The sequence below is a fragment of the Rhinoderma darwinii genome, chromosome 11 (genome assembly GCF_050947455.1).
Source record: "Rhinoderma darwinii isolate aRhiDar2 chromosome 11, aRhiDar2.hap1, whole genome shotgun sequence".
Taxonomy (NCBI): domain Eukaryota; kingdom Metazoa; phylum Chordata; class Amphibia; order Anura; family Rhinodermatidae; genus Rhinoderma; species Rhinoderma darwinii.
Window position 1 is genome coordinate 70,826,481 of NC_134697.1, and position 27,215 is coordinate 70,853,695.

Below are 27,215 nucleotides of genomic sequence, written 5' to 3' on the forward strand. Positions count from 1 at the left end.
TGGGCAGATGTTTGCCGACGTATTGGAGCCGTATTTTCAGACGTAAAACGAGGCATAATACGCCTCGTTTACGTCTGAAAATAGGTCGTGTGAACCCAGTCTAACATTGAGTACAGAGTACAAAAAGCCTTCAAGGGAAAACAGCTCCTTATTTTCAGAAGTTTTCTAAGCCACTCGCGATTTTCGCTGCGTTTTTTACGGCAGTTTTTGGAGCCGTTTTAAATAGTGTCTATGAAAAAGGGCTCCAAAAGTGTCTCAAGTGACCTTCAAAGTGGCCGCGTAAAAAAACGGCCCGTCGGAACAGAACGCCATTTTTCCATTGCAATCAAAGGGCAGATGTTAGGAGGCGTTCTGCTTCCGATTTTTCATCCGTTTACAGTCTGAAGAACAGCCGAAAATAGCCTGTGTGAACATACACTTAGGGTATGTTCACACAACCTAATTTCAGCTGTTTTTTGGGCCATAAACGGCCCAAAAAACGACTAAAAATATGGGGGCTGAATGCTTCAAACATCTGTGCATTGATTTCAATGGGAAAAACGGTGTTCCATTCCCACGGGGCATTTTTTACGCGACCGTTTTTAAAAACGACCACGTATTAAAGCGCTTAGTAAAAATGCATATCACTTCTTGAGCCATTTTTGGAGCCGTTTTTCATTGACTCAATTGGAAAACAGCTGTAAAAAACGCAGCTAAAAACACAAGTTGCTTAACCTGTTGCCGACACAGAATGAGAATGTTCGTCCTGAGCGGCGAGTACTTGGCGCATTAGGATGAGCATTCTCATCCTGTGTGACAGCTGTCTGTGCGCGCAATCGAGAGTGAGGCAGCGGCTGTAATACACAGTCATGGCCCCGCTCTGACAGCGAAGAGAAACATCTCTCCGCCTTCGACCCTTTGAATGCCGCGATGACAGCTGATCGCGGCGTTCAAGGAGAGGGGACTGCACTTTGATCGCGTGACAGAAGATAACTGTGATGCGATCAAGGCCCATAACTTGTAATATCCAGACATCCCAGGGTCCATTGAAGGACCCCAGGGCTGTCTGAACATATTTCCCGTTAGTTCATACTGAGGTATGTCCTAACAACTGCCTGTGTACAATCAGTACACCGGCTAATGTTCTAGCATATAGATCTATGCCAGTACATTACAGTTACAAAATCAAAATGATAAGTCCCTTTATGGGATTAAAAAAAAAAGTTAAATGAATGTAAAAAAAAATTAATGAGAAATAAATAAACTTTTTAAAATATAAGTCCCAAAACATGAAATAATATATGCATATTTGGTATCGCCACGACCGTAACAACCTGTATAACAAATCTATAACATTTTTTATGATGATCGGTGTATGGTGTAAAAAAAATAAATATTAAAACTGCTGCGGAACTTCTTTTTTTCTGCATTTTCACCAAAATAAAAATGTATAGAAATTAAACGATAATGTATTTGTACCAAAAAATGGTACCTACATAAAGTACAACTCGTCCCGCAAAAAACAAAGTCTAATACAACTACATCGTACAAAAAATAAAAGAGTTATGAGCCTAGGGATGCAAAGAGGGAAATCTAAAAAAAATTGTTCTGTCCTCAAGGCCAAAATTGGCCGTGTCCTAAAGGTGTTAAAAAACGGCTGAAAATCAAAGGCTGTTTTCCCTTGAAAACCGCTCCGTATTTTCAGCCGTTTTTGTAGCCGTTTTTGTTAAGCGTGTGAACATACCCTAAAAGCTTAATGTACACAGCATTGCCATATGCATGGAGCCTGTATGTCGTTACATGGTCTCTTGTCTCCATGTGCCACCCTATAGTGCCTCAATTCTTCATAAGAGGCAATGCTATAGCATATACAAACAGTATGTGATAGGTGATATTTGATATACGACTGAAGTTTTCCTTTTAGGCATGCAGATTGAAAAAAAAAAAAAAAGCCAAGGTAAACATAGTATATAGAGCATATTGTGGAATGGTTATTTGTGAAATAGAAAAGTTACTTCAACTACTAGAGAATGAAAACCCAAGACTCCAGGTTCACTTTGAAGCATTTCTGTATTTATTTATGCAAGCACATTAGGTCAAACACAGAATACCCTGCTTCACGGTACAGATTTGATTGAATAAGCTGGTGGGAGCAGAACAAAATTACCAAATAATACAGAGTATGAAGGTGTGCATGAGAAAATGCTTCAGTACTAAGAAATATAAGGCGGAGTATTCCGCTATGATGGAGACTTTGAAACCATCCATCCTGCATTACAGAAGCCCTAGTTAAATACACAACACACAAGATTTGTCCATTCGTCTTGTTGCATGAGATGGACTTTGTTTTAGGATGTGCGGTTTTCCGTAGTCCGGTCAATTAATGTAGTATGGATTACATTGTATGGTCAGATACAGTACCTACTAGTTCTAGAAAAGCAGCTATAGGCAGATACTAATACTTCAATCACAATGATGCCCAATGTCTGTTGTATGAAAGTCTCAGCCCGAACACAGAGCACTGAAACAAGGTGGGATTTGCCAGATTATGTCTCAATGATTATTGACGGGCGGGGGGGGGGGGGGAATAAAAGGGACACTTAAAAATAAATAACGCAAACTAAATCAAAATGTAACAAATGTTGCTTTCCCTTGACTTGCAAACCAATGCAATGTTAATCTCCAGAAGATGCAAAATTTGGATATTACAAGAAATGATCCCAAACGAAAAAAAAAATGAAAACGCCCATTTTTGTTGGCTTGATTCAGCTTGAGGCTACTTTTCGTGCCACTTTACATCACTTTATAGAGTATAGGCAGTAGTGTGAAATCATAAGGAGGACCATTTCAAATAGGAGAATTCTTAACCTGGAAATTCAGATGTGACTGTAGTTCAGCCCAATATCATACTATGCCAATGTCACACTCACTTATGTGCCGAAAGATGATATAGTTTTTTTTTGATGGGGTCCTGTGATGTCATGGTTGATTTTTTTCCCCCAGACTAACAAAATAGGAGGTTTACATGCACACGACCATTGTTTTTGTCTGTGTGCTATCAGTTTTTTTTACGGATAGCACACTGACTCATTCATTTCTATGACCCGATGAACACTACCGTGTTTTTCACAGATTTGTGTGGGGGCCATGGGACCGAGCCGCAAAAATCAGAGCAGGTCCTATTCCTGTCTGTGTTTTCATCTCGGTCTCAGTCATTTAAGTCTATGGCGACATGAAAACCACGGACGGCACACGGATGTTATCTATGTGCTGTCCGTATGCCATCCGTGTTACATAGTTACATAGTATGTACAGTTGAAAAAAGACACATGTCCATCAAGTTCAACCAAGGAATGGGAAAAGGGAAGGGAAACATTTCTACACATAGGAGCTTATATTTTTTCATTCTATGAAATTATCTAAGCCCTTTTTAAAGCCATCTACTGACCCTGCTGTGACCAGTTCCTGCGGTGACTATTCCATAGATTCACAGTTCTCACAGTAAAGAAGACTTGTTGTCTCTGCAGGTTGAACCTTTTTTTCTCCAGATGGAGGGAGCGCCCCCTTTTTTGAGGGGGTTTTACATAGAACAGGATTAACCATATTTTTTGTATGTGTCATTCATATATTTATATAAGTTAGTCATGTCCCCCCTTAGTCGTCTCTTTTCAAGTCTAAATAGGTTTAATTCTTTTAATCTTTCCTCATAACTTTTGCTAGAGGCTATAGATCACTGAAGCCAACAATTCTCAATTATGAGGATCCTGACAAACAGCACCCTATATCTCAGTTTTCTGGACTTCTGCAAGTGTGACAATGGGGATGGATATTTTGCTATTTTTAAATCAGTAGTTATATAAACACATATCTGTTCATTTTTAAGCCAGAGAAAACGTGTAGAGAATGGTTTTATCAGTTAAGTGTAAGTATCACTTTAAAGGCACCTTCACATGTGTGGGTTATCAATGTGTCTATGATTGATGTCTTTTTTTAAATTCGACACTTATGAATTCTTCCATATCAATTTACTGACCTTCATATCAAAGAGTCATGAAACTAGTAAACCATTTATAAAATATTTTGCTCTAGATTGTGGCAATAATAGTTACCACCCCGCTATAGCAACAAATGGTTTGTGTGGGCAGACAAATGGAGTATATAATGTCTCCTAGTGCCCAATAAAAACCTACAGATTTATAAATACCCACTAATTTGAGAAAGCAGGGCCCTGCCCTTGTGTTCTAGTAATAATAGTAGTAATAGTAGTAGTATATATGGAGTTAACCCTAATGTGAAAAAGGCTTTGACAGGTCATTCTGGTGGCCATTCCAGCGGCATAGGGTTCTTTATTTTTTTTATAATAAACAATAAAAAATAAGAAAACATGTTTCCCTTTCTGATTTCTTTCTTTTATAAGTGCTTAAAGCATGAAATATATATATTTATATAATTATATTTATATACCAGTATTTCTTAGTCTTGTAAAAGATTATGTACAAAAATCAGCAGACCCCCAACCAGCGAGGACTGTCTTCCTGACCAAAACAGTCAGCACAATACAAGAAAAAACAAACATAAAAAAGCAAAATTCCAGACGACCTTCTTTTAAGCTCTGTTTAAAAGCGTTGACCTGTGTGGAGAGAAAAGAGAGAGGTTGTCAGAACACTTCTACCGGAGAATTTGCTACGTAGTAAGGCTCGAATGACTTGATGGAGAAACATGAATACTGTTGAACGCCACTGCCAATGACCTGGTTCTTTGCTCCAGTTTTCTATCCCCATGCACCATATATGAGGAAAGCAATGTCCTGAAAAACCAGTGACTATGTATGTGTGTCATGGAGAAAGGTCCTATGTCTTCATTTTCAACACCCATTAACATCACTAAGAACAATGATCACCCATGAAGTGCCACTCGCTCCTGAGACCATGTCTATGCGCACACACACAGCCAGTGAACTGATCTACGTGCAGCCCACAATCCAGAGCATTAATATTCCCAAGCTGCTAATAGAAAACCATCAACACAATAGATGATGCTTGTTGATGGTTTCCAGTTTTTTTTACCCTTTAGATACAATAAACTATATTAAGCAAAGTAAATAAGACAGATAATGGTCGTGTTTTACACAGTATTTGAGTCAAACAATGATGAGGTTTTACTTTGTTTAGCAGAATAGGCAGCCATGGGGGAAGGGTCCCTTCTGAAGGGAAGTAGAAGGGATTCTCCATATACCGGTCTATACTCAGGGCCTTCCATCTATCTGCTTAGAAACCAATTTACTAGATATTGGGATAGTATGGCATGCTGGGCGTTTTTATTGCTGGCACAAAAGCAAAAAATATTACTGTACCTGAGCGTCTTCCAGCTGTCCTTTTCCATGTGATTATCTGGACCCTCATTTTCAAAGGACGCCACAAAGAGAGCTGAAAATAGTATAAATAACCTGTTTACTGGTCAGTTAAAAAGAACACACTTTTTCAGATACATAGAGACATATTTTAGGCTGGCACAAGCACAATGCCAGTTATCAAATACGGTCTAAAACCGCCGTCGCCAGTCTGGTGTCCATTCTCATCCATCCCAAGGCAGTAAAGTACAAGATATGTTCAGTAATATGTCCGGCTTAAAGGCCCACTCACCTTCTTCTGTGTAAATCGGAGAGGTTAGAAGGTAGCTTTGAATCTTTTTATCCTTTTCAAAGGGACATTCTACCTGTTTCCAGGTTAGGAAATCACGAATTTGTCTGGATATCTCCATAAACTTCTGTGAAAACAAAAATACACAAAAATGGTAATTAAAACAGAAATATATAGCAGTACTGTCTAGTAAACTACTTCAGGATCTTCTAAGTATATGAAATAAACCGGTCAATACCCCTTAAAGCTACGTGCCAGAAACACTGCAATTTGAAAGGAGTTTTTTTTATTTTAATTATCTATTTTTGATAAGCCAAGATAAACTAGCCCCTTTATTTTAGTGACAACCCAAGTGATCAGCCAACAGGCCTGGCGATCTGTAGCTGCTTACACAGTGTGTTGTAATTTAGTAAACCACCAGTAGTGGGAGTAAGGACCCTACCAAGACTCCATAGCCCTGAGATTCCCAAAATGCTTTAGCTGGAGAGCTGGTTGGGGGGGGGGGGGGGAGGTCCATAGTGCTCTACAGTGTTTGATACATATTAGGCTGATGCTGGTTCCTGTAAGAATTACGACTGTTGCATTAGTGTATTACATTATTACACCAAAAAGGCAAGCAGCAGTGGTACACAGTTTGTAAAAAGTTCAGTTCTTCAGTCCTAAATACCGAGTCGAGCACCCGTGACTAGTTAGGACTGTTGCCATCTATAATCTGGTACCCCGAGCCTGTCCTATTTGAAAATGGTACCATGCTGGTGCTTCTACTGAGTGTCTGTTATAAGCTAATGTCTATGCTAGGGTTCCTGGACTATCTATTTTACTCCTGGTTTATCTATCAGCAGTGTAAGCGTCTGACTTTGGATTACTTATTAGTCAGGGCTGATTTCCATCTGCAATAGGCCCCTGGGTTTACCTTAAAATTAATGTGTCCATTTGGTAAACGATTGGAGTGGATCTTATGAAGGAAGAAGATATCTTTGATAAACAGGTTGAACATTGGGATAACTATTTTCTCCCGGCTGCTGTTGGCGCTCAGGGACCTTTGCGTTGCTCCTTGAAGTGCTGTTCGGTAATTACAGAAATTGCTCGATGGGTCCATATGGTGCTGCAAGTAATGTGTAAAAAGTTAAGCAAAACGGACTCACCACAAAACACAAGAGCACAGTGCTCTATTCAGATCAGATCACATGTTTACAAGGGTGTTCATAGCTTTGCATCCAGGGATGTTTCCGGTATCAACAGTAGAGGGCACTATAGATCGGTTTAAGGTTTACAGATGTCATTGAAGAAGGGGTGAAAGTTCACCATCTCCTAATGACCATTAAAGCTGTAGAGGTCAGAGGTCCTATTTTTACAGCTGTAGACAATGAAGTTGGTTCATTCAGCTAGAAACAAAAATTTGCCATGAATATAACCGGTCACTGTTTTCTTGCTTTACTTCATGCATAAATGTATTTTCATGGCACCAAATTGAAATTCAATGAAAAAAAATCTCTGTGCTATTTTGTGCTGATACCAAGTTTGCGGTTTTGTTAAAAATGCCATGCCTTATTATTTCTTTAAATATAATTATGTCCAAGGATGCCACTTATATTGATTCCTATTAAACTTGTGTAGTAGGAGCAGCTAGCTACTTCCTATTTCACTGAAGTCACAATGAAACTTTATTTCCCAGCATTTTTTATTTTCATGTTTTAACTTATAGGCTATAAACTAGGGTCTAGGCCCTGGTCTGCATGACACATCTCTATTCGTCATATAAACATTTAGTAACAGAGGCTGGATTATGTTTTTTACTCTCTAAATACTGTATATAGGATATAGATATATTATAGTTATATTTACACTGGTGAAAGAGATGTAAGTAGGAGAGTTGCTTTAACTGCAAATGACTGCCAGGGAGAGCCAAGATAGGGGAAGGATGACCTTCTGGGTGACTGGATGACAGAAAAAGCAGCCCTACGTGAGGTAGGATGGTTGTCAATGCTAGCCAGAAGCTGATGTCAAGAAATGTATACAGTGGAAACCGCTAAGCATAAAAGAGAAAGACTGCTCACATTTACTACACAAAAGGATTTAGGAGCTTAGTCAAGTTTTCTCTTTTTGCTGAAAGTATACTTTAAGGATCTGTTCATAAACAGGTCCCAGTGCCAAGTAATCTACCAAGACTGGACATATACGTCCAGGACTGTAAAAATAATACAGTGTAGTTTATCTAAAAGGATTCTTTCTATTACTAAACATACTATTATACCAACCTCCAAGACATCAAACTTGGCTGTTTTGACTTTTGACCACGTCTTCTTAAGCCGTGCCACAGGACTGAGGTTCATCCCAGCTGCAAAACACCATGAAATTAATTTACTTTATTTTAGCCATATACAAACAGAAATGCAATCACCTATTAAAAAGATGGAGCAAATTGAAAAAGACCAGATTGAAAATATTATGTTATTATTAATCTAAATAAGTAGAAGTTTGAAACGCAGGACATATCTCTTGTAGGACCACAGGCTTATAGCCGCTGGGCCTGAGACTGAGAGGCATGTAATGGGTTAAGGTATCTGCTAGCCGGCTAGGGGACGTCTTATAATTTGCCATATATACCTGCGGCCTACAGCAGCCTTAGGTTTTCTTTATCAGGGCGTTTTGAGGTGGGCATGGGCGGTTTTACCTCCCTCCCCTTCTGTGTTTATAACGGAAGAGCGGAAAGCCATCTTTCTCTTTAGGCCGTTACTTGTGAGATACATTATAGAGTGAGCTATACTCAACTTATTATTTTGCAATGAACCGGCAAGAGCTTGAGGAGATTATCCGCCTCCAGGACGAGGGCACCTGGCTGCAGTCTCTCCTCAACGAGACTGTGGCGCCGGCATCCTCACAGCCCAGCACCCTCCCTGCACGGCGATTGTTCCGTCGCTCCAGGCCGCCAGTGCGTCTTTCCCCATCTGCAGAGTTGAGAGCCCGCTCAGAGTAATCCAGACGTGGGGGCGCATGCGCAAACCGCATCCCGGGTATTGCGGTCGGCAGCGGTCGGAATTAGTTAATGAGGATTTTATCCCTCCTTCACTCATGCAAATTTAAACATGAGTGCTCTTCCTGTGGCAGGTCCCACTCCGTCATCCGTTACAACCGTCGGGTCGCCGCTCGCCCCATTAATTAGGGTAGGATCGAGGACCCCGGTGCGCGTCCTAGAGATGTTAATGTGGCTAGACCGATACCCAAAGATAGGAGAAGCCACCTTGCTTAGAACGGGTTTTTCATTTTGGTTTTTTATCCCCTTTGTTTTTTATAACCCCTCGCCCTCTTTCTTGGGCAATTTAAAAATCGGCCAAGGAATTTCCATCTATAGTCGAGGAAAAGTTAAACAAGGAATTGGATCCTACCCCTTCTCGTATTTACCATCCCCCAACCTGCGCGTTTCCCCCCCCTCAGAGTTGTCCCCAAAAAATAGCCTGAGAAGTTTTGTTTGATCCACCACCTGTCTTATCCTAGAGGCAGTTCCGTCAACAACGCTATAGGTAAAGAAAAACCTGTCGGTCGTTTCGTACATTTCCTTAGATAAGGCAGTTGATTTAGTTTGTCGGGCTGGCCACGGTGCTCTTATGGTGAAACCAGATATCGAATCTGCTTTCCATTTATTGCCCATCCACCCAGTCTACTTCCACCTACTTGGTTGCCAAGTCGGGGGCTATTTTATTATGACATGTGCCTTCCCATGGGGTGTTCCATTTCTTGTTTTTACTTCGAAGTCTTTAGTTAATTTCTTGAGTGAGTTTTATGGGAAAAAACCGGGTTATTCCTCTACTTTGAACTACTTGGACGATTTTCTTTTCGTCGACCTGGCTTCCTCTGTTCGTTGCCATTTTTTACTTTATTAGTTTCGGGGTTAGCCGTTGATTTTGGCGTCCCCCTTTCCGAGAGTGTTGTCCTTCCTGCGCATCAAAGTAGTTTAGATGGAAATGGTTTTTCGCTTACCGGCTGACATAGTGTTAAAACTGCGTTCGTCTTTGTCATCGACTATAACCGCCAAAAAATTGCAGCACTGCCAGGTCCAAACGCTTTTGGGTTGGTTAGTATTCGCCAGTAGTCATGCCTATGGGCCACATTTTTTCAAGTCGTTTGTCCTTAACTACGGCGGGTGTTCGTTCTCCCTTACACTACATACGTATTACGTATATGAATTGTTCCCCATCATAGTTGCAATTGAGCTGTTTCTAGTTCATCAGTAGTGTTTTGGTCGGATAACCCCATTGTTTTGCATGCCGTTCAACCATTTAACTTCCTGCTCAGTGCCGGTAGTCGTCTGGTGTTGAGATGCCTCTAACGCAACATTCAGTTCAGAGCCACATTCCGGGTGTTCAAAATATTGTAGCTGATGCTCTTTCATGCTTTAATTGGCAGGTATTTTGTTCGCTTTGCCCTCAAGCGGACGCGGAAGGGGCCAGTTGCCCGGATGCTTTGTGGAGGATACTGGATCTCAGCTGGTCCCCCTCGTGAGGTCCTCCCTTGCCCCATCCACCTGGGCGGCATACGGTAAAGCATGGAATGAATGTTTGGAAGTGGTGGGGGACCGTGTGATAGCACCCGATGAACATCCCCGCCTCTCTTATGTCTTGGAATATCTGTCCCTCTTGCTGTCTCGTGGCATTTCTTGTTTGTGTTCCCAGCGTTGCCCTGCGGGTCTGGCATTTATCTTTAAGTTGCGCAGCTGGCCGGACGTCACAAAATCCTTTTTCATAGCCTAGGCTTTTAAGGGGTGAAAGAAATCAGCAGTTAGGCGCGAAGCTAGGCGACGAGTTTCCTTTCCCGTCCTCCTTAAATTGTTGCAGGTTCTCCCGGAGGTTTGCTCTTCCCCAAGTTTCCCTGTTTACCGCGGTCTTTGTTTTGACCTTTTTCTGAGCTTTGCGCATTTCCAAATTATGACCTATGAGTGTGTCCCGCCCTGGGGGATTGTTTTCCCATTTACCCTACTTTGAAGTGTCGACTGTAACATACATCTGCATTGTATGGCATACGTCAAATGTCGGGAAGGGAGTAAAAGGCTTGTGTCTTGGTTTTAACCCCCCCCCCCCAAAGTCCACCTTGAAGCCAATGTTATCTTGGGCCTTTTTGATCCATGAGCCTCTATAGCAACTGTATGGACTGAGTATTGTACACATGTGCTGGAACATTCATTATATATCTTAGAAACATCCTATGATACAAACAACTTACAAATTATGGCCATCATAGAGTTGAAATTGCCAATATTGAAACATTCGCGGGCAACATCTATGAAGAACTCCATCACTCTTGTTCTTTGCTTCTTTTTTACAACCTATGTGAGATACAATACATCAAAGATGGTTAATGAAAACATTCATATACTTCGATATAATTGTATATTCTAATGATCCAGATATTACCAAAGTAGAGGCTTCTAATGGCCCTAACGCTACAATGATGCCTTCTAAGGAATATATTCGACCCAATTTCTGTGTCTACTAATGTATATGTAAAGAGAGTATGAACTCAAGTCTGATGACTGTTGTAAGTATAGTTACTTGAAGCTCCTGGGCCTTAATGCAAAATCTACACCTACTATGTGCTATTTATAATACTGGTGCCTCCTTATGTGACAGAGGGGTTCTTTGGTCCACTCAGGCACCAGGACCTGGGAGTGACCGCTACCTCTGCACCCGTTATAGCTACGCCCCTGAGCAAACAGGAAATGTTGCTTTTAACTTGCATGTGTTAGTGTATGGAAGACTTTTCAATAAAATATGTCATCTCAAGAGTCCGGAATAATGATACTGTACAGTGACAAATTTTATCTACACTTGTCCGGCTATTATTTGCAATAATGTACACATTGTATTTAAAATAAATCTTGAGAATCTAGAGATAACCAGATATAAATGATATATCCTGCAGGATACTCATGGTTATGACATCATCCACATCATGCAGTGTGGAGAGAAATCTCCCTCACTAGTAGGACGGAATAAGGTCCATTAAGTCAACCCATTATATATTTTCTTGTGTGTTTATACAAAGAAAGCAAAAGTAAAGTCGATTAATGTCAGTGTTCTATTGTGTGTCCCACTGCCAACCTTTATGTGACTGTGAGATATTTATCGTTGCAAGCAAGTTTTAACCCAGGTTTTGGCTGATAAATACAGAATGTAGTTTATATACAGACACACAACACCAGGGGCGTAACTAGGAAAGACTGGGCCCCATAGCAAATTCTTGACCGGTGCCCCCCCCGGGTGCCATAAGCAGCCCCCTTATAAATAGTGCCCCCTGTAGAATGTGCCATACAGACCCCCTGTAGACAGTGCTATATATAGCCCTGCCTATAGACAGTGTCACACCCCATTTGTAGATAGCGCCCCCACCTCCCTCTTGTAGATAGTGTCGTACAGCCCTCTGTAGATATTGACATAAAGCCCCCACTGAATATAGCGCTATACAGCTCCCACTATATATAGTGCCACACAGCCCCCATCCCTTGTATATAGTGCCACACACAGTAGAAAGTGCAGCACAGCTTCCCCTTAGTAGATAGTGCCACACACAGACCCCTGTAGATTGTGCCACACTCACCCCTTTGTAAATAGTGCCATACAGTTCCCCCATGTGTATAGTGCCACACTGCTCCCCTGTGTGTGTATAGTGCCACACAGCTCCCCCGTGTGTGTATAGTGCCACACAGCTCCCCCGTGTGTATAGTGCCACACAGCTCCCCCGTGTGTATAGTGCCACACAGCCCCCTTCCTTGTGTATAGTGACACAAGACAATGGCGCATCCGAGAATGTTGTATCAGCCAGGGAGATGTCACTCAAACATGGAAAGGTGGGTTTGGAGGCAGGACTATGTGACTCTTCAGGATAGCGGCACCGCCCCATGACCCTCTAATGAGTAATTAGCATATAGTGTGCGTGGCTTTAAAAGTGGATTTTAAGGATTTTGCTGCATCTGAAAAAACATACAAGGGAATGTTTGGAAATATTGACAGGTCATGTATTACTGCATGGTGGCGGTTCAAGGGGTTAAAACTACCAGACAGGTTCCCATGAAATATACAATGAATGGAGAACATTCCATCTGCCCTGCAATTTTGTTATTATAAATATATCCTATATAATTACAGATCCAGAACCAAGCTCTGACATTTATACAGTACCACAACAAAGCTCAGTACATAAATACAGCACTAGAACCAAGCTCTGACATAAATATAGTACCACAACCAAGCTCAGTACATAAATACAGCACTAGAACCAAGCTCTGACATATATACAGCACCAGAACCAAGCTCAGTACATAAATACTGCACCAGAACCAACCTCAGTACATATATACATCCCCAGAACCAAACTCATTACATATATACAGCACCAAAACCAATCTCATACATATATACAGCACCAGAACCAGGTTCAGTACTTACATACAGCATCAGAACCAAGATCAGTACATACATACCGTACCACAACCAAGATCAGTACATAAATACAGCACTAGAACCAAGCCAATACATATATACAGCACCAGAACCAACCTCAGTACATATATACATCCCCAGAACCAAACTCATTACATATATACAGCACCAAAACCAATCTCATACATATATACAGCATCAGAACCAAGATCAGTACATATATACAACACCAGAACAAATACAGCTCAATTTAGTGCAACCCCTGCCGTATAGGTTTGTACGGTGTAAAACTACAGCTCCAAGCATAGCCCGAACAAAGGTGAGGATATGCTGGGAGATGCTGTTTCACAAAAAAAAATCCTATCCTAATCATACCACCATTGTAATGGCAGGAAGGAGGTGAAGGGAAAGTGAGCCCTAATCTACCCACCGCCCTGTCCCTGCCTACTTGCAACGACCCGCCCTAGGCGACGGGGTACAACTGGGCGGCGGTCCCTACGCTGTCTAAGTGCACGGGAGAACAAACAGGGAACACGCAAGGGAAGGGGCAGTAGCCACGGAACGCCGCGAGGAAACGGAGCAGAGAATGAGTAGTCAGGACCAGGATGAAGTGGAGTATACCAAAGTGAGCACGGAGAAGGAAGCAAGCCAGGGGCAAAGCAAAGCAGGTTAAGCGGAACTGCAGCAAGGCAGAAGCACGGCAGAAGCAGGCTGGAGCAAGCAGCAGTGAGGCCAGGAATCCAGAAGAATTACAAGCACTGAGGAAGAGAACACGGCAGGTAATAAAGGACAGGGGGCGGAGCTAATTCCGACTGACCAGGCCGCGATAGGCTCTCCCACTCCTGAGCCTGCCACCCTGGTTGGTGGGAGATGGTGTCAGTCGAACAGGTCTGGCCTCAGGTGTGGATTGATTAATCCCAGGAGTATACCTAGACGTAGTACCTGGCAGATCCCTAACAACCATTATCTCGCTGCAGATCATACAGTGACTACAGTGCTGATTAGAGGCAGAATAAACATTTACATTAAGTGACTCACTGGTGACGTCTCAGATTCTAGTTCTTTTCTTCTCCCTCCGGTCCAGACATCTATGATGGATTTCTACCGGCCATGACCCATTTCTGCAGTTTGCCGCTCAGAAATCTTCAGCTTCTCACTTTTAAAACATTTCTGCACCTATAAACGAAGTTAAAATTCTCAACACCTCTAAATATAATAAAGCGCTATACACTGTGTCCCTGATTATAATAGTCACACACACTGTCTCACACACACACACACACACACACACACACCGTGCCCCCTGTAGATAGTGCCCCCATAGCCCCCTGTAGATAGTGACCCCATAGAGCCTCTGTAGATAGTGACCTACATAGAAGCCCCTGTAGATGGAGTCCCACATACAGCCCTCTGTAAATAGTGCCCACATATGGACTCCAGAGCTGCAAGCCAATAGTGCTAACCACTAGTGCTTCCCTTATAGCTAGTGCTCCACGTATAGCCCACCTCTGTATATAGTCTCACATATAGCTCCCCCTGTATATAGTGTCCCACATATAGCCCACCCCTGTAGACAGTGCCCTACATATAGCCACCCTGTAGCTAGTGCCCCACAGGTAACCCACCCCTGTATATAGTGTCCCACATATAGCCCATCCTATAGAAAGTGCCCTAAAAATAGAGCTCCCCTATAGATAGTGCTCTATATATAGCCCACCCCTGTATAGTGTCTCACATAGCTCCCCCTGTATATAGTGCCCCACATATAGACCCCCCTGTAGATAGTGCCCCACATCCCCACATATAGACCCCCTGTAGATACTGGCCCACATATAGACCCCCCTGTATATTGTGGCCCACATCCCCACATATAGACCCCCCTGTAGATAGTGGCCCACATCCACACATATAGACCCTCCTGTAGATAGTGGCCCACATATAGATCCCCCTGTATATAGTGGCCCACATATAGACCCCCCTGTAGATAGTGGCCCACATATAGACCCCCTTTATATAGTGGCCCACATATTGACCACCCCTGTATATAGTGGCCCAAATATAGACCCCCCTGTATATAGTGGCCCACATCTCCACATATAGACCCCCCCTGTAGATTGATCCCCACATACAGACCACCCCTGTAGCTAGTGCCCCAGATCCCCACATATAGACCCCCCTGTATATAGTGGCCCACATATAGACAACCCTCCCTGTAGTTAGAGCCCCTCACAGTTTTATGAGAAAAAAAACAAAATACTTTACATACTCACATTACCCCGTTCCCACACTGTCCGCTGGCAATGCAGACCTGCTCTCATTTGAGCGGGTCTGCTGGAGCTGAACGACGCTTCGTTCAATGATGCGTCATTCAATTACGATGATTGGCGGGGCAGAATGACTTGCCCCGTTAATCAGCGCCTTTCAAGCACGGAAGCTGCGCGATGACGTCATCGCACTGCTAGCCAATCAGTGTCATTGTAAGGCGCTGATTGGTCCGGCATGGAACATGCCTGGCTATTCAGCGCGAATGCAAGTATTTGGCTGTCGCTAGCACCAGGGCCCCCTCCAGTGCTAGCCTCGCCTACGGGCATGAGAGGGCCTGTGTCGCCTGGCCCATACTTGTTGGCGGCTCGGCGGCACGGGTCCCATAGTAGCGGCACTACCGCTGTAGAAGCCATAATGGCTGCTAGCGGCGCCACCGGCCATATGGGGGGGAGTGTCGGCTGGAGGCACGGGCCACCTCAAGCCGTGGGCCCCGTAGCGGCCGCTACGGCTGCTACCGCGGTAGTTACGCCACTGCACAACACATTGGTAATAACTGTAACTAGCACCCAACACATAGGTTTTCTAAGAATTATACTTTTTTAGCTTCTTATTAAACTGAGATGACATCTATATTTGAAAAGGAAGTTGAAATGCACAGCTCTTTCTCAAACCACAGGACTTGAGGTCCGATTGTATTAGCATGAAACTGGAAGCTTTGAGCTAGAGCATAAGGTCACAATATTTTCATTTGTTTAAGACTTTTGGGAAACTTCTGTCTTTGCAATAATTTATATGCAGAAGGGGTGAAATATTCCAGGATGGTAATGCCGTCAGACATGCAAAAAAATAAGTATGTAAAATGTTGACATCTCAATAATTTCAATCAAACAGTATATAAAGAAAAGGGGGTGTAATTGATCAAAATAACTATGACAAACTGACTAGATTACAATATATATAAAAAATTCCATCACAAATAACTCTATATGATCTAGATATTGATTTAGATCTGGACTTTGACTTGGCCATTCAAGGACCATTCAGTCCTTTTGTTTTTATAAGCTATTTCTTGGTGGATTTACTGGTACGTTTAGGGCCATTGTCACGTTGCAAGATCCTCTTTTTGCTGAGCATGGATCTTCTGATCAATGGTCTGACATTATGTGGTCAAACAACTCTATCTTTGCTTTGTCTGTCCAGAGCACAGAAGCCTCTTTCTAAAGGTAGACTCGCACACATTAACATCAATAGTTAGAGCTGTCTCTAGGTTCCGTGATGCAAACATGGGATTCTTTCAGCATTTTGCTTTCTGCTTTTGGCCTAAACATACAGGGACAACCTGGCCATTGATTACGCAAAAATAAAAGAAGTCAATGAAACCCGCAAAGAGTGAAACAAATCTTAAATAGTCATATCATGTTAAACCGACATTCTTTCACAGCACTCACCTTGCATATCTCTGTAGCCACCAGCATACTGAGGCAGTTGAACCAGTTATCATAGGCCTCTAGGTTATAGGTCTTGGTGACATCACTTCGGCACTGAGGAATTATAGAAAACACAAAATATTGTAAGCAGGAAGAAAACATGGGGAATGTTTTAAGGAGGTAGTGTTTCTGATGATATAGCTTCAAATTTAGAATTAGTTGGCAGCTTCAGTCAACGTTGAGTCCATGTATGTTGGAAATCAATATAGTAGGCTGCATGGTATATTATTGTTTTAAATTAATCTGAATAGAATGTATTGTGCAATGATTGGTGTATGATAGTATCATAAGTCTATATAGTTTGGGTTATCCATCAGTTACCTACCTTATGGTTATCCAGAGAGTCCATGTGACTGATTATCTGCATTAGATCTTCAGGGTAAATGTTTCCTAGACGCTCCTGTCACAAAAAAAATAAATATCATAAGTATCAAGATATTCATTTTTATTTCTATCTTTGTTCTTAGATTATATGGTTGAAAACACAAGTGGTTATAGGTTGACTTATCTAGCAGATAGATACTCACTAGTTCGATTGTTGTGAGCTGTTGAGCCAAGATTAGTGGGTCTCCACATACACTCAAGATATCCTTTTGCGCAGATTGAGGCTTGGCTTTGAGGATTGTCCCTTTGTCAGTTACGGGCTGTCGGATCTTCTCTCTAATTTCTTGGTACTGCCCCCGGGTGGAAAGAGCTAGCAGCACATTCTGGGTCATCTGACTGATACTTTTCTTGAGTGTCCCATTCTCCTAAAAAGAACATAAAAAACAAATAAGTATATAAAAATGTAGAATGAGCTAAATTATGATGAAACTATTGACTGTATATTTCGAAACATGTAGAATGAGTACTGCTCCAGATTATTATAGAATTGTATTACAGTTATCCTATCATAATGAGAAACTAGCGGTGTAGCGGTAGCAGTACACCAAGGCCCTCGTGTCTGAGTGGGACCTAAAGGCCCCCTTGCCACATAAGCAGACACCAGTATTATAAATTGCACATGGTAGGCGGGGGCAATATGACAGATTTTGCATTGAGGCCCATGAGATTTCAATTTATTCCTCTGGTTGTACCAAACATTTCATCATGAGAAATAAAACAAATCCTCCAAAAAAATAAACATGGGTGTCACCAGTGGACGTCTAGTTATATAATTACTTTATTCTCTTCTTTAACTGGTTCACAACTGCCGGCTGTATATAAACGTCCGGCGGTCGGGGTCCTTAAAACCTGCACCATAGCAGATATACGGCGCAGGTTTTAGCTGGCTGCCCGAGTGATCGGGCAGTTGAATGCTGGGTGCCCGGCAGTCAGTGACTGCCGGGGACCCTAAAGAGAAGATAGATTCTATCTTCTCTGATCACTTCTACACAGCGCTCAATGAGCACTGTGCAAAGAATAGAGGCAGCGCCGCTGCCTCTATTGGTCCCGGTTATGATGTGACTGGTCACATGATCGTCAGGATTGCGTTAGTGGCAGGCTGCTGCTGGGTCAACAAAACAAAATAAATACACATAAAATATCCAGCCCAAAAAAACATTCCCCCGACAATCATTGTCGTAATGCTTGCCCTTACCCAAATACCCTAAAATAGACATGTAATATATCAAAATTTACGGTAGACAATGGTGATCACAAATAAAAGGTCTATTTTTGGGTAAAACGATATTATTACCAGAAAAAAAAATAGCTAAAACGTAAAAAAGCATATTTTTTTACTATTATTTTAAAACTTTAAGCCTAGAAATTCTAAAATAGCAAGAATGAGAAAAAAAGAAACCTGCATTATCTAAAACATTACAAAAACCATGTTGCTAGCCCAACAAATAAAACTAACGCCTTCTAAAAATGGCTAAATGGTGTCTGATCCTAATTGCTCAAAATAGCCCGGCCCTAAATCAGTTAATTTAACTATAGCAACTGCATTACTATGCATTTTCAAGAAATATGTGGGCTAGGAAAGTCCAAACCTGAAAAACGCCTGATAGAGAAACTGTAGGACTTCCATTAGACCCTTAAAGGGAACCTGTCACCAGCATTTCACCTATTAAACCAGCAATACCTGGTGGTAGTGGGTGAAAAATAATTTTTATGTAACCTATAATTATCTTCTAAGTAGCTCCCCCTCCCCCAGCTCTTATAAAGCACACCCTATATTACTAATAGTTCTGTATGTGACTTTATACATCATATAATCTGTACTGAATATACTGTAGTAATTTTACTTTATTTTTTTCAATTGGCGCGCAATAGCGTTGCACACATTCCCCTCCAGATACAGCCAATTTTTTATTTTATTTTTAAACTACATTAACTCATTATAATTATTGATTTATGTAACATCTTTTAATGTACATCACTATATTTCTATGTATAGAATGTGTATTTGATCAACTGCTTCAAATCACTGCTTGTACGGCTTTTTTTAAATACATTAGTTTTATGCTCTTTTAATTGGCTGTTGCAACAGCCACTCATGACGTCATTTTGTGTCTTTTTGGCAGTTTTTGTGTGTTTATTAACAACTTAGTGTTTGTTTTTTTATGTATATGGTCTGATGAAGTCCGGTGTCGAAATGCGTAACCTTATAAAAGCTGAATTACTACTAACGAGCTTGATGACCCCTTATCTTGATGAAGTAGCGCTATTGAGTTTTTTCCTGTTTGAATAGTAGTAATATGGCTGTTAATATAGTTTCTGAACACACTGAGAAACAATGATCACCTTCCGCCTAAAATCAGCGAGACCAACAATCTTGATACTTGTCTTGAGTCCCCAAACACTACAATATAATAGTCACCAAATCTATGTCCTGAGGGGAACACTAAGAAGCATCATTTCTACAAATGGGTATATGGTAGACTAGTCGATCCAAAACGTTCGAGAAGCCTCATTTTTAGAGCTCTGCCTATGAATACTGTTACATAGCAAGGTCACGGATAAATATACAAAATGCCCCACAAGCATATTGTTTGGTGAAATGAGGCAATGAGCTTCTGAATACAAATGACTGTATTGTTTAGGAGTAGCCTGTGTGCATTATGCTTCGCGGCTGGAGCACTTAAAGGGGCAGATGGTACAATGATGATGTCCAGAGACAGCACTTTGCCTGTATGAGCTCTGAAACCAATAACAAAAGCCCCTTTTTTTATTGCTTGGCTCATCCAGGCAGCAGGAAGAGCGAATGATAAATGAAATGGAGACTAATTGCGTGAAATTATCTGTCTTTCTTCATATGAGACCGTGCAGTGCCTTCATTTCTCCAATTTATAGAGCAGCTAACCCGCCGCTGCCATCTTTTCGGTTTTAGATTATTGCCATTACAAACAATCAAGTGGATTAACCCTCTCAGTGATTCTTTTAACAAACCATGTAAGAAAATGAGAAAATCATTGCAAAATTATCATGTGGGAGAACTTCCTAAAATAATACTTGTCTTATCAACTTGCACTTCTCACCTCATCACATTGTGTGATCCTTTGTGCAATCTCCTTCAGCTCTTTCCTGGCCCTTTCATCCTGGAAGTCGAAAGGAAATGTCTCAGTCCATTCCCTCAGCAGCTGGATGATCTTAGCAGCAAAGGACTTCAGTTTAGCCTGTAAACGATAAATCACATGTAGATATATGCGACATATATGTGACATGCATTGTATTGCATGTTTCGACTTGTCATTACTGTCTTTATTTGTGAAGCATAGGGAAAGTAGTGGATTGGACTGACCCAGAGGAGGATCCCCGATAGGACCAGGTTATAATGAGGCCCAGCTAAAACAGGGCGATGAGGTTCAACGTAGATAACCCCAATGGCAAATGGGGTCTATCACTTTTTGGGGTTACAGTATTTCACCAACAACTGTTAGTCATTCTTGGTTTTGTTCAAGGGAAATAGTATAGTTTACAACGCAATAGTGAACATAAACGTGATTTGTTTAGCTGATGGGTAAACCCAGGCCAATGCCGGAAATTGGGATTACTATGTTACAAGATGCTTTACATTTCATAATTTTAATGTGTATAATGGTAAATAACATAATAGGTCTTTGTAAGTTCTAAAGCATTGATTTCAGATCTATGTTATTAACTATAGGAACGCTGGGCTCTTCAGAGATAAGAATATTGTATGTAAGTCACTGGTCTCTATGTAAGTGTCATATATGTCACTAAAGGCCCTATTGCACCGCCCGTCTGCTCCTGTCACAATGAGCTATGGATGGGGACAAGTGTTCGTTACTCCGATGGCTCGTCCCCACACATTATCATCATGTCGGCAGCGCTCTCCCTGTATACACAGGGGGATGTGCTGCTGACAACTATAATATTTAACTTTTTTTAAAACACTACGATGAGCAGATGAACAAGCGTTTGCTCATTCATCTGCTGATCGCTGCCCTGTTTACACAGGGCAATTATCATCAACGAGCGTTCTATGAACACTTGTCTGCCCGATAATTGCCCAGTGTAAAACCCCCTTTAGCGTTCATATCTACATCATCATCACCACCAGTTTACTGCATTTGGTGGGATGTACAACAGTTATGGGACACACCGCTCTGAAAAATCAAACGCCTAGTGCTTTGGCGTTGAACGATGAATGATACCGGTTTAAACTTGCACATTTAGTGACGACGAAACTATAATATTTCACTCATTCAAAACGACGCAATCATCGATATACAAAGGATAGGCTGATTAACCACTTTTGCTCAATCTAACAATTATTCTAACGAGTCTAAAAGTCCCTTGAGACCTATAATCCTACCTGTTAAACCAGAGTAAGACAAAAGACCCTAAGTAATTTTTTTTACCTGCCCGTATAGAAAAAGGAACCAAAAAGATTGGGGCCCTGAGATTAATCTGGCAAGGATTACATGTACATGGAGTATGTGCACATTCAAAAAAATATACAGATTGGTTAATAGGCTTCCTATGAAATTAGCCCTAGTGTATGCATGAAATAGGGAATTCAGACTGAAGGTCCTCGGGGACAGGGTCTGATGTGAAAGCATTCTCTGTACATGGCAGTAATAGCAAAGTCATTAAATACACAACACGCAACCCAAGAAGCAGGAGTGGTGCCATCAAAGAGAATATTTTATTACATTACAATTCACACCCCAGCGCTGGAGACCGGTGGCCATGTTACCCCTGTGACCGTAGTGGTGGGGGTGCATATCAATATGCATCACTAGTCAACCTCTTCTATAATGAATGACAGGAGCATTGCGGTCAAGCTTTGTCGCCGACTAATGGTGGTGTTTTGTGCCAGGTGATTGTAGAATTGATTATTTAAGGAATCGGTTTTCTACAGAGTTTCCCTCCAATAATGCAGCAAATAGATAAGTAGAGAATTGATGTAAAACCCTGTAGTTTGCACAGCACTATAAATACAGATAAGGCAGAATGGAGGAAGTGGTGTGTAGGCTGCTTCACGATTATAATATTTACGCTGTTTCCTGTGGAACGACACTTGTCACACTACGTAAGCAGGCGACTTCTCATTGGGCACCTCCTCATCTCTCCTACACCCTATACGTCACATATAGCACAGAATCCAAAACAATCACAGGGGCGTATGGGAAATCCACGGTCACCTTTCACTTCTACAGGCTGGAAACTCCCAAGAAATGTCATTATACTGTTCTTTATGAGCTGTGTAAAAGGACAGCAATAAAGAGCGTGTGAACGAGAGTGGGCTGCTGCTTCAACAGTTGCTAGGGGAATATGACGTGGCTGTCTGAGATGAATCACAGGGATACAGCAGCGTTCTCATTCACTCCCTGTACAGTATTTTGGCAATTGCTTTCTACAGAAAACGGAGGGTCCCTGTGAAAAAACACAGTTTGGGCCCCTTTAGGCAACATACCTGAAATTTACATCCTCTCATAATTAAAGGAAATGACTGAAAACATGTTTTATTTATTTTTTTGCGGTTATCTCTTTGGAAAAGAGAGCCAGAGAGTTTTAATTTTAACTGCGACAATGGTTAACATCCCTGGTGATTTAGGGTCGTGAAGGGGTTAGTAATTAAATCCTTGGTGGTTTAGGCTAGTGCAGTGAAGGGGTTAACTAACTGCACTAAAGGCTGCAAGACTCCTCCTGCTGGACTTCCTTTGCAATTCCTGCAGTGACTGTCATTACACACAGGTACTGCATCATCAGCCAACAGCCAATCACAGAGCAGATTGGACTATCATAGAGGCTCCGTGATCGCCTGACTGGGTGGATGAAGTGTCTGTGTAATCTATGAGAGACCCAAGTAAAGACGACAGCAGGCATTCCAGATATCACCGTACATCCCTCTACCGGCCGAAGAATTGAGACCAGGAACAGTGGGACAGATTTACTAAGGATAATGCACCAGAATTCTGGCAAAAACTGAGCTAGAACTCTGGGGTATAGCCGTGCACCACATTAATAATGTGTATTAGACACTTTTTTGCAACTCATACGACAATGGGGTGTCACTTAGTGGAAAGGGGGAGTGGTGTCATCGAAAGACGGCATGGCTTAAGATGCACCCAATTGTGCAAAAAATTTTGCCAAAAAAAATGGATCTAAAGTGTATAAAGTTAGAAGTCAGAAGTGTCTAAAAATACTCCAAATTTATCATCAAACATGAGCCACTGTGATAAATTTGGTGAATTTGGTCTAATTCAAAGCTGTTTGCATTTATAGAGGACCCATCACCTGCTCTGCCATAAAACCAGATGGAGAGCTTACCATCCACTGCAGTGCTGGTCGTCTTCTCCTCTGCTCAGCGCTGGTCCTGTCCGTATTAGAAATCTCCCCCACTTGGATTCTGAAACTTCCCTGCCTCCTCAGTTAGTAGTGCAGCATTGACTAATGATGATAATAACATTTCCCTGCCCCATTTCAGTCTCTACCTGGACAAGATCTATATTCATCTGTTGCAATGCAGTTTTAGTACCTGAATAGAAAGTGACAGACTATCTTTTCTCATGTTTTGCTAGTGTAACCCAGTGGCCACGAAAAGCAATGATGGCCCTAAGATGGTGTAGACCTTCTTTGTAACGCACTCCGTACCTTATCGGCCTCCGCTCCAGCTTCCAGCTGTTGTTTCTGTTTGATGCAGATCTGTCCCACTTTTGCTAGAATCTCATGGGGGTGGATAAATACACGCGCGCTCAGTAGGAAGGTGAAGATGTAAGTTCTCTGTGGGGAGGAAGCACAGGTTTCACTGTAAAACAAAAAATCGAGCTCTGCTCATCGTTCTTATCTGATATATAAATACACAGAACTAGAGATAAACATGGTAAACCCACTTTAGGTGCATATAGTATAGCAGGCCATACGTATTATGAAACAAGTAGCCGATAACAATTCTCATATAATATGTGCTAGGTATGTATTTAGTATCTCTACATTGATGGTGCAGGCTGTGGTCATGTCTGTAGGTTCGAGGTCAGGTTAGGTAAAGAATTGGATTTATTATGTTATGTATTTGTTATTTATGTTTCGAAATAACAGGTTAATTAAAAATAGAAAACGCAGAACATGGGAATCCTTGAATGGAGCAAGGTGCCCAGTGACTTGGGCCCTGACGACTTGGAGGCCAAGTGTCTGCTGCTTGTGGCTACGGACCACTTCAGAGCTCTGCCCCTCCCCCCATAAGTTTCGCCCCTGCCTCTAAATAGGAGTCATTCATTTGTCCGCTTTTCAGCAGTTTTGTAGCCATGTATATTGGATAATAAAGTCCATAGGCGTTGTCACCCAACTCCTAAACAGCAAATCAGCCTAGTTATATAGTAGTACATTCTCCGCTCCCAGATTCCTGAAAATTTAGGCGTCAGAAAAGATTGGATGACAACCGCTGCTTAGTTATGCAGTGATACACCCCCTAGGCCATATTTCTGGATTACTAGGCATAAGTAGTCAGAAAAATAACTAGGAATATCTGATAACAACTCTGGTAGGACCTGTGGTCACCTACCTTTCCAGAAAAACTCACCCAAGAGGACAAGTTACAGACATATATTTACTGTTGATTTTTTACTTTACCAATGACGGAAACATAAATCTCAAAAACATGCTGCATTTATAGAAGAGACAACTGCGGTGAAGTGTGTAAACTTCTGGATTTTGCTGAATAGTCTTTTTAAAAATAAATAAAGAAATAAAGAAATAAATACAGTAGTTCATTAGTTTATTTCAGCAGCCTAGGGGGAAGTTGTGACTTGCCAATCATGCCATACTTTTGATAAAGGGTACAGCGAAGGATTCTGGGAAAAATGATGTTTGCATTACACCTGTAACTTGCCCTTAGGGACCAGCTCCTCGAAATGTGTGGGATAGCAGCTCTTCTGGCATGAAATAACACTTCTGTCTGAATTGGTCTTGGCTCTTCATCGCTGTGCGTGTTTGCTTCCAGTTTGTTTGCTTTAAAATGCTTTTTTCCCACAGTCAGCGCAACAAACCCCGGCTGTGCGTTCTACCCTGTGACTAGAATGGGCTCTCACTGCTCAGCGCTGCTCTATGTTTTCAGCAAAAAAAAAAATAGATTTTTAATTCACTATGCTATTTTATCATTTATCTGTGCCCTTACTTTACTAGTATGAATTTTTTTTTTTTTATTAAAACCACTAATAAAGAAACATCACAGTTCCTATAGGGGTAGTCATCAAGCTTTCTATAGACCCTGAATAGCATGAAATCAGTCATTATTAGGTAGAGTTAAAGCCCCCCAGGTCCTTCTTCCTACGTTTCTGTGTGTAAGTCTGCACTGAGGGTCTAGCATTCTTTTCATGAAACAGATATTGCTTGTTTGAAACGGTTCTGTGGGGAATGGATTTGTGGAAGGACACATAAAAAAATGGATGAAAAACAAAACAAAATGGTAATATGACTGCTATGTATGAAGCATCCTGTGATAACTCTTTAACCCCTTCCCGCTGCGGACACTTTTGGCTTTCCTGACAGCACCTTATTTTTCAAATCTGACATGTGTTACTTTATGTGGTAATAACTTTGGAATGCTATTACCCAGGGGCAGATCCTCATATGGGCGGTTCGGGCGGCCGACTGGGGCCCAAGGCTCCCAGGGGGCCCATGGCCACCCAAACCGCACATAACTTAAAAAAACTATGCAGGGCTGCTGCAGGCTGCATTCTCCAGGTCATCGGTCTCACCTACTAATGAAGAGGTGTGGGTGGGGGTGTGTAGGGGGAGTAAATTGCAGGGGCGAGCTAGGCCAGGGTACAGGGGGTGGGCAGCACAGCACATCAGTTGTAAAGAGCAGACTGTCGGAGACGGTCAGTCTGCTCCTCTGTGCTGATGTGCATTGTCCCGTCTGTCTACACCTTCAGGAGCCGCTTGATAACTGCAAGACTATAACTAGGAGGTGAAGGACCCATAGTGACATCAGTCACATGATTAAGGTCCCGTAGGCTTTACCCAAGCACAACCTTCGCAGAGGAAGAGGCCGGTAAGTGTGTTGTGTATATAGTGAACATAGTGTAAGTCTATATAGTGTGCATATAGTGTAAGTCTATATAGTGTGTGTATAGTAAGTCTATATATAGTGTATATAGTGTGTGCGTATAATGTAAGTCTATATAGTGTATGTGTATAGTGTAAGTCTATATAGTGTATATAGTGTGTGTGTGTGTGTTTGTGTGTGTGTATAATGTAAGTCTATATAGTGTATGTGTATAGTGTATATAGTGTAAATATAGTGTCTATATAGTGTGTGGTGTGGGTATAATGTAAGCCTATATAGTGTGTGTGTGTGTGTGTGTGTGTGTGTGTGTGTATATATATAAGTCTATATAGTGTTTTTGCTGTGTGCATAGAGATTTATAGTTTCTATAATGTAAGTCTATATAGTGTGTATAGTGTAAGTGTGTATAATGCATATAGTATGTGTGTATAGTGTATATCATGTATAGTGTGTGTGTATATATAGTTTATGTGTATAATGTAAGTCTATATAGTGTGTGTATAGTGTATATAGTGTAAGTCTATATAGTGTGTGGTATAGTGTGTAGTGTGTATAGTGTTTACAGTTTGTATAATGTTAGTCTATATAGTGTGTGGTGTGTGTATATAATGTAAGTCTATATAGTGTGTGGTGTGTGTGTATATAGTGTGTATAATGTAAGTCTATATAGTGTGAGTATAGTGTAAGTCTATATAGTGTGTGGTGTTTGTATAGTGTTTACAGTTTGTATAATGTTAGTCTATATAGTGTGTGGTGTGTGGTGTGTGTATATAGTGTGTATAATGTAAGTCCATATAGTGTGTATATATTGTAAGTCTATAAATCTATATCGGAGCTAGCATATCTATAAGACTAAGGCTCCTATAGCTACACCACTGGGTAGATTTGGATACATTGTCTCAGCAGACAGTATATCACATGATAGGCTAAGGGTATGTTAACATGCAGAGCT

At 41.5% G+C, this 27,215-nt stretch overlaps 1 protein-coding gene across 4 annotated transcripts in view; it reads right to left on the reverse strand.

Annotated features, from left to right (window-relative positions):
* Positions 1 to 2,030: 2,030 nt before the first annotated feature.
* The window catches only part of RASGEF1A (RasGEF domain family member 1A), a 315,309-nt gene continuing 290,124 nt past the window's right edge, over positions 2,031 to 27,215 (reverse strand). For all 4 annotated transcript variants that reach the window (XM_075841731.1, XM_075841732.1, XM_075841733.1 and 1 more), the window contains 11 exons: positions 23,851 to 23,979; positions 20,265 to 20,402; positions 17,331 to 17,552; positions 17,129 to 17,203; positions 16,765 to 16,857; positions 10,836 to 10,938; positions 7,877 to 7,956; positions 6,532 to 6,723; positions 5,622 to 5,745; positions 5,333 to 5,405; positions 2,031 to 4,609 (listed from right to left, as the gene is read on the reverse strand). In XM_075841731.1, the coding sequence (XP_075697846.1) occupies positions 4,585 to 4,609; positions 5,333 to 5,405; positions 5,622 to 5,745; positions 6,532 to 6,723; positions 7,877 to 7,956; positions 10,836 to 10,938; positions 16,765 to 16,857; positions 17,129 to 17,203; positions 17,331 to 17,552; positions 20,265 to 20,402; positions 23,851 to 23,979 (1,254 nt within the window). In that variant the 3' untranslated portion in view covers positions 2,031 to 4,584. The remainder of the gene's footprint in view (positions 4,610 to 5,332; positions 5,406 to 5,621; positions 5,746 to 6,531; positions 6,724 to 7,876; positions 7,957 to 10,835; positions 10,939 to 16,764; positions 16,858 to 17,128; positions 17,204 to 17,330; positions 17,553 to 20,264; positions 20,403 to 23,850; positions 23,980 to 27,215) is intronic.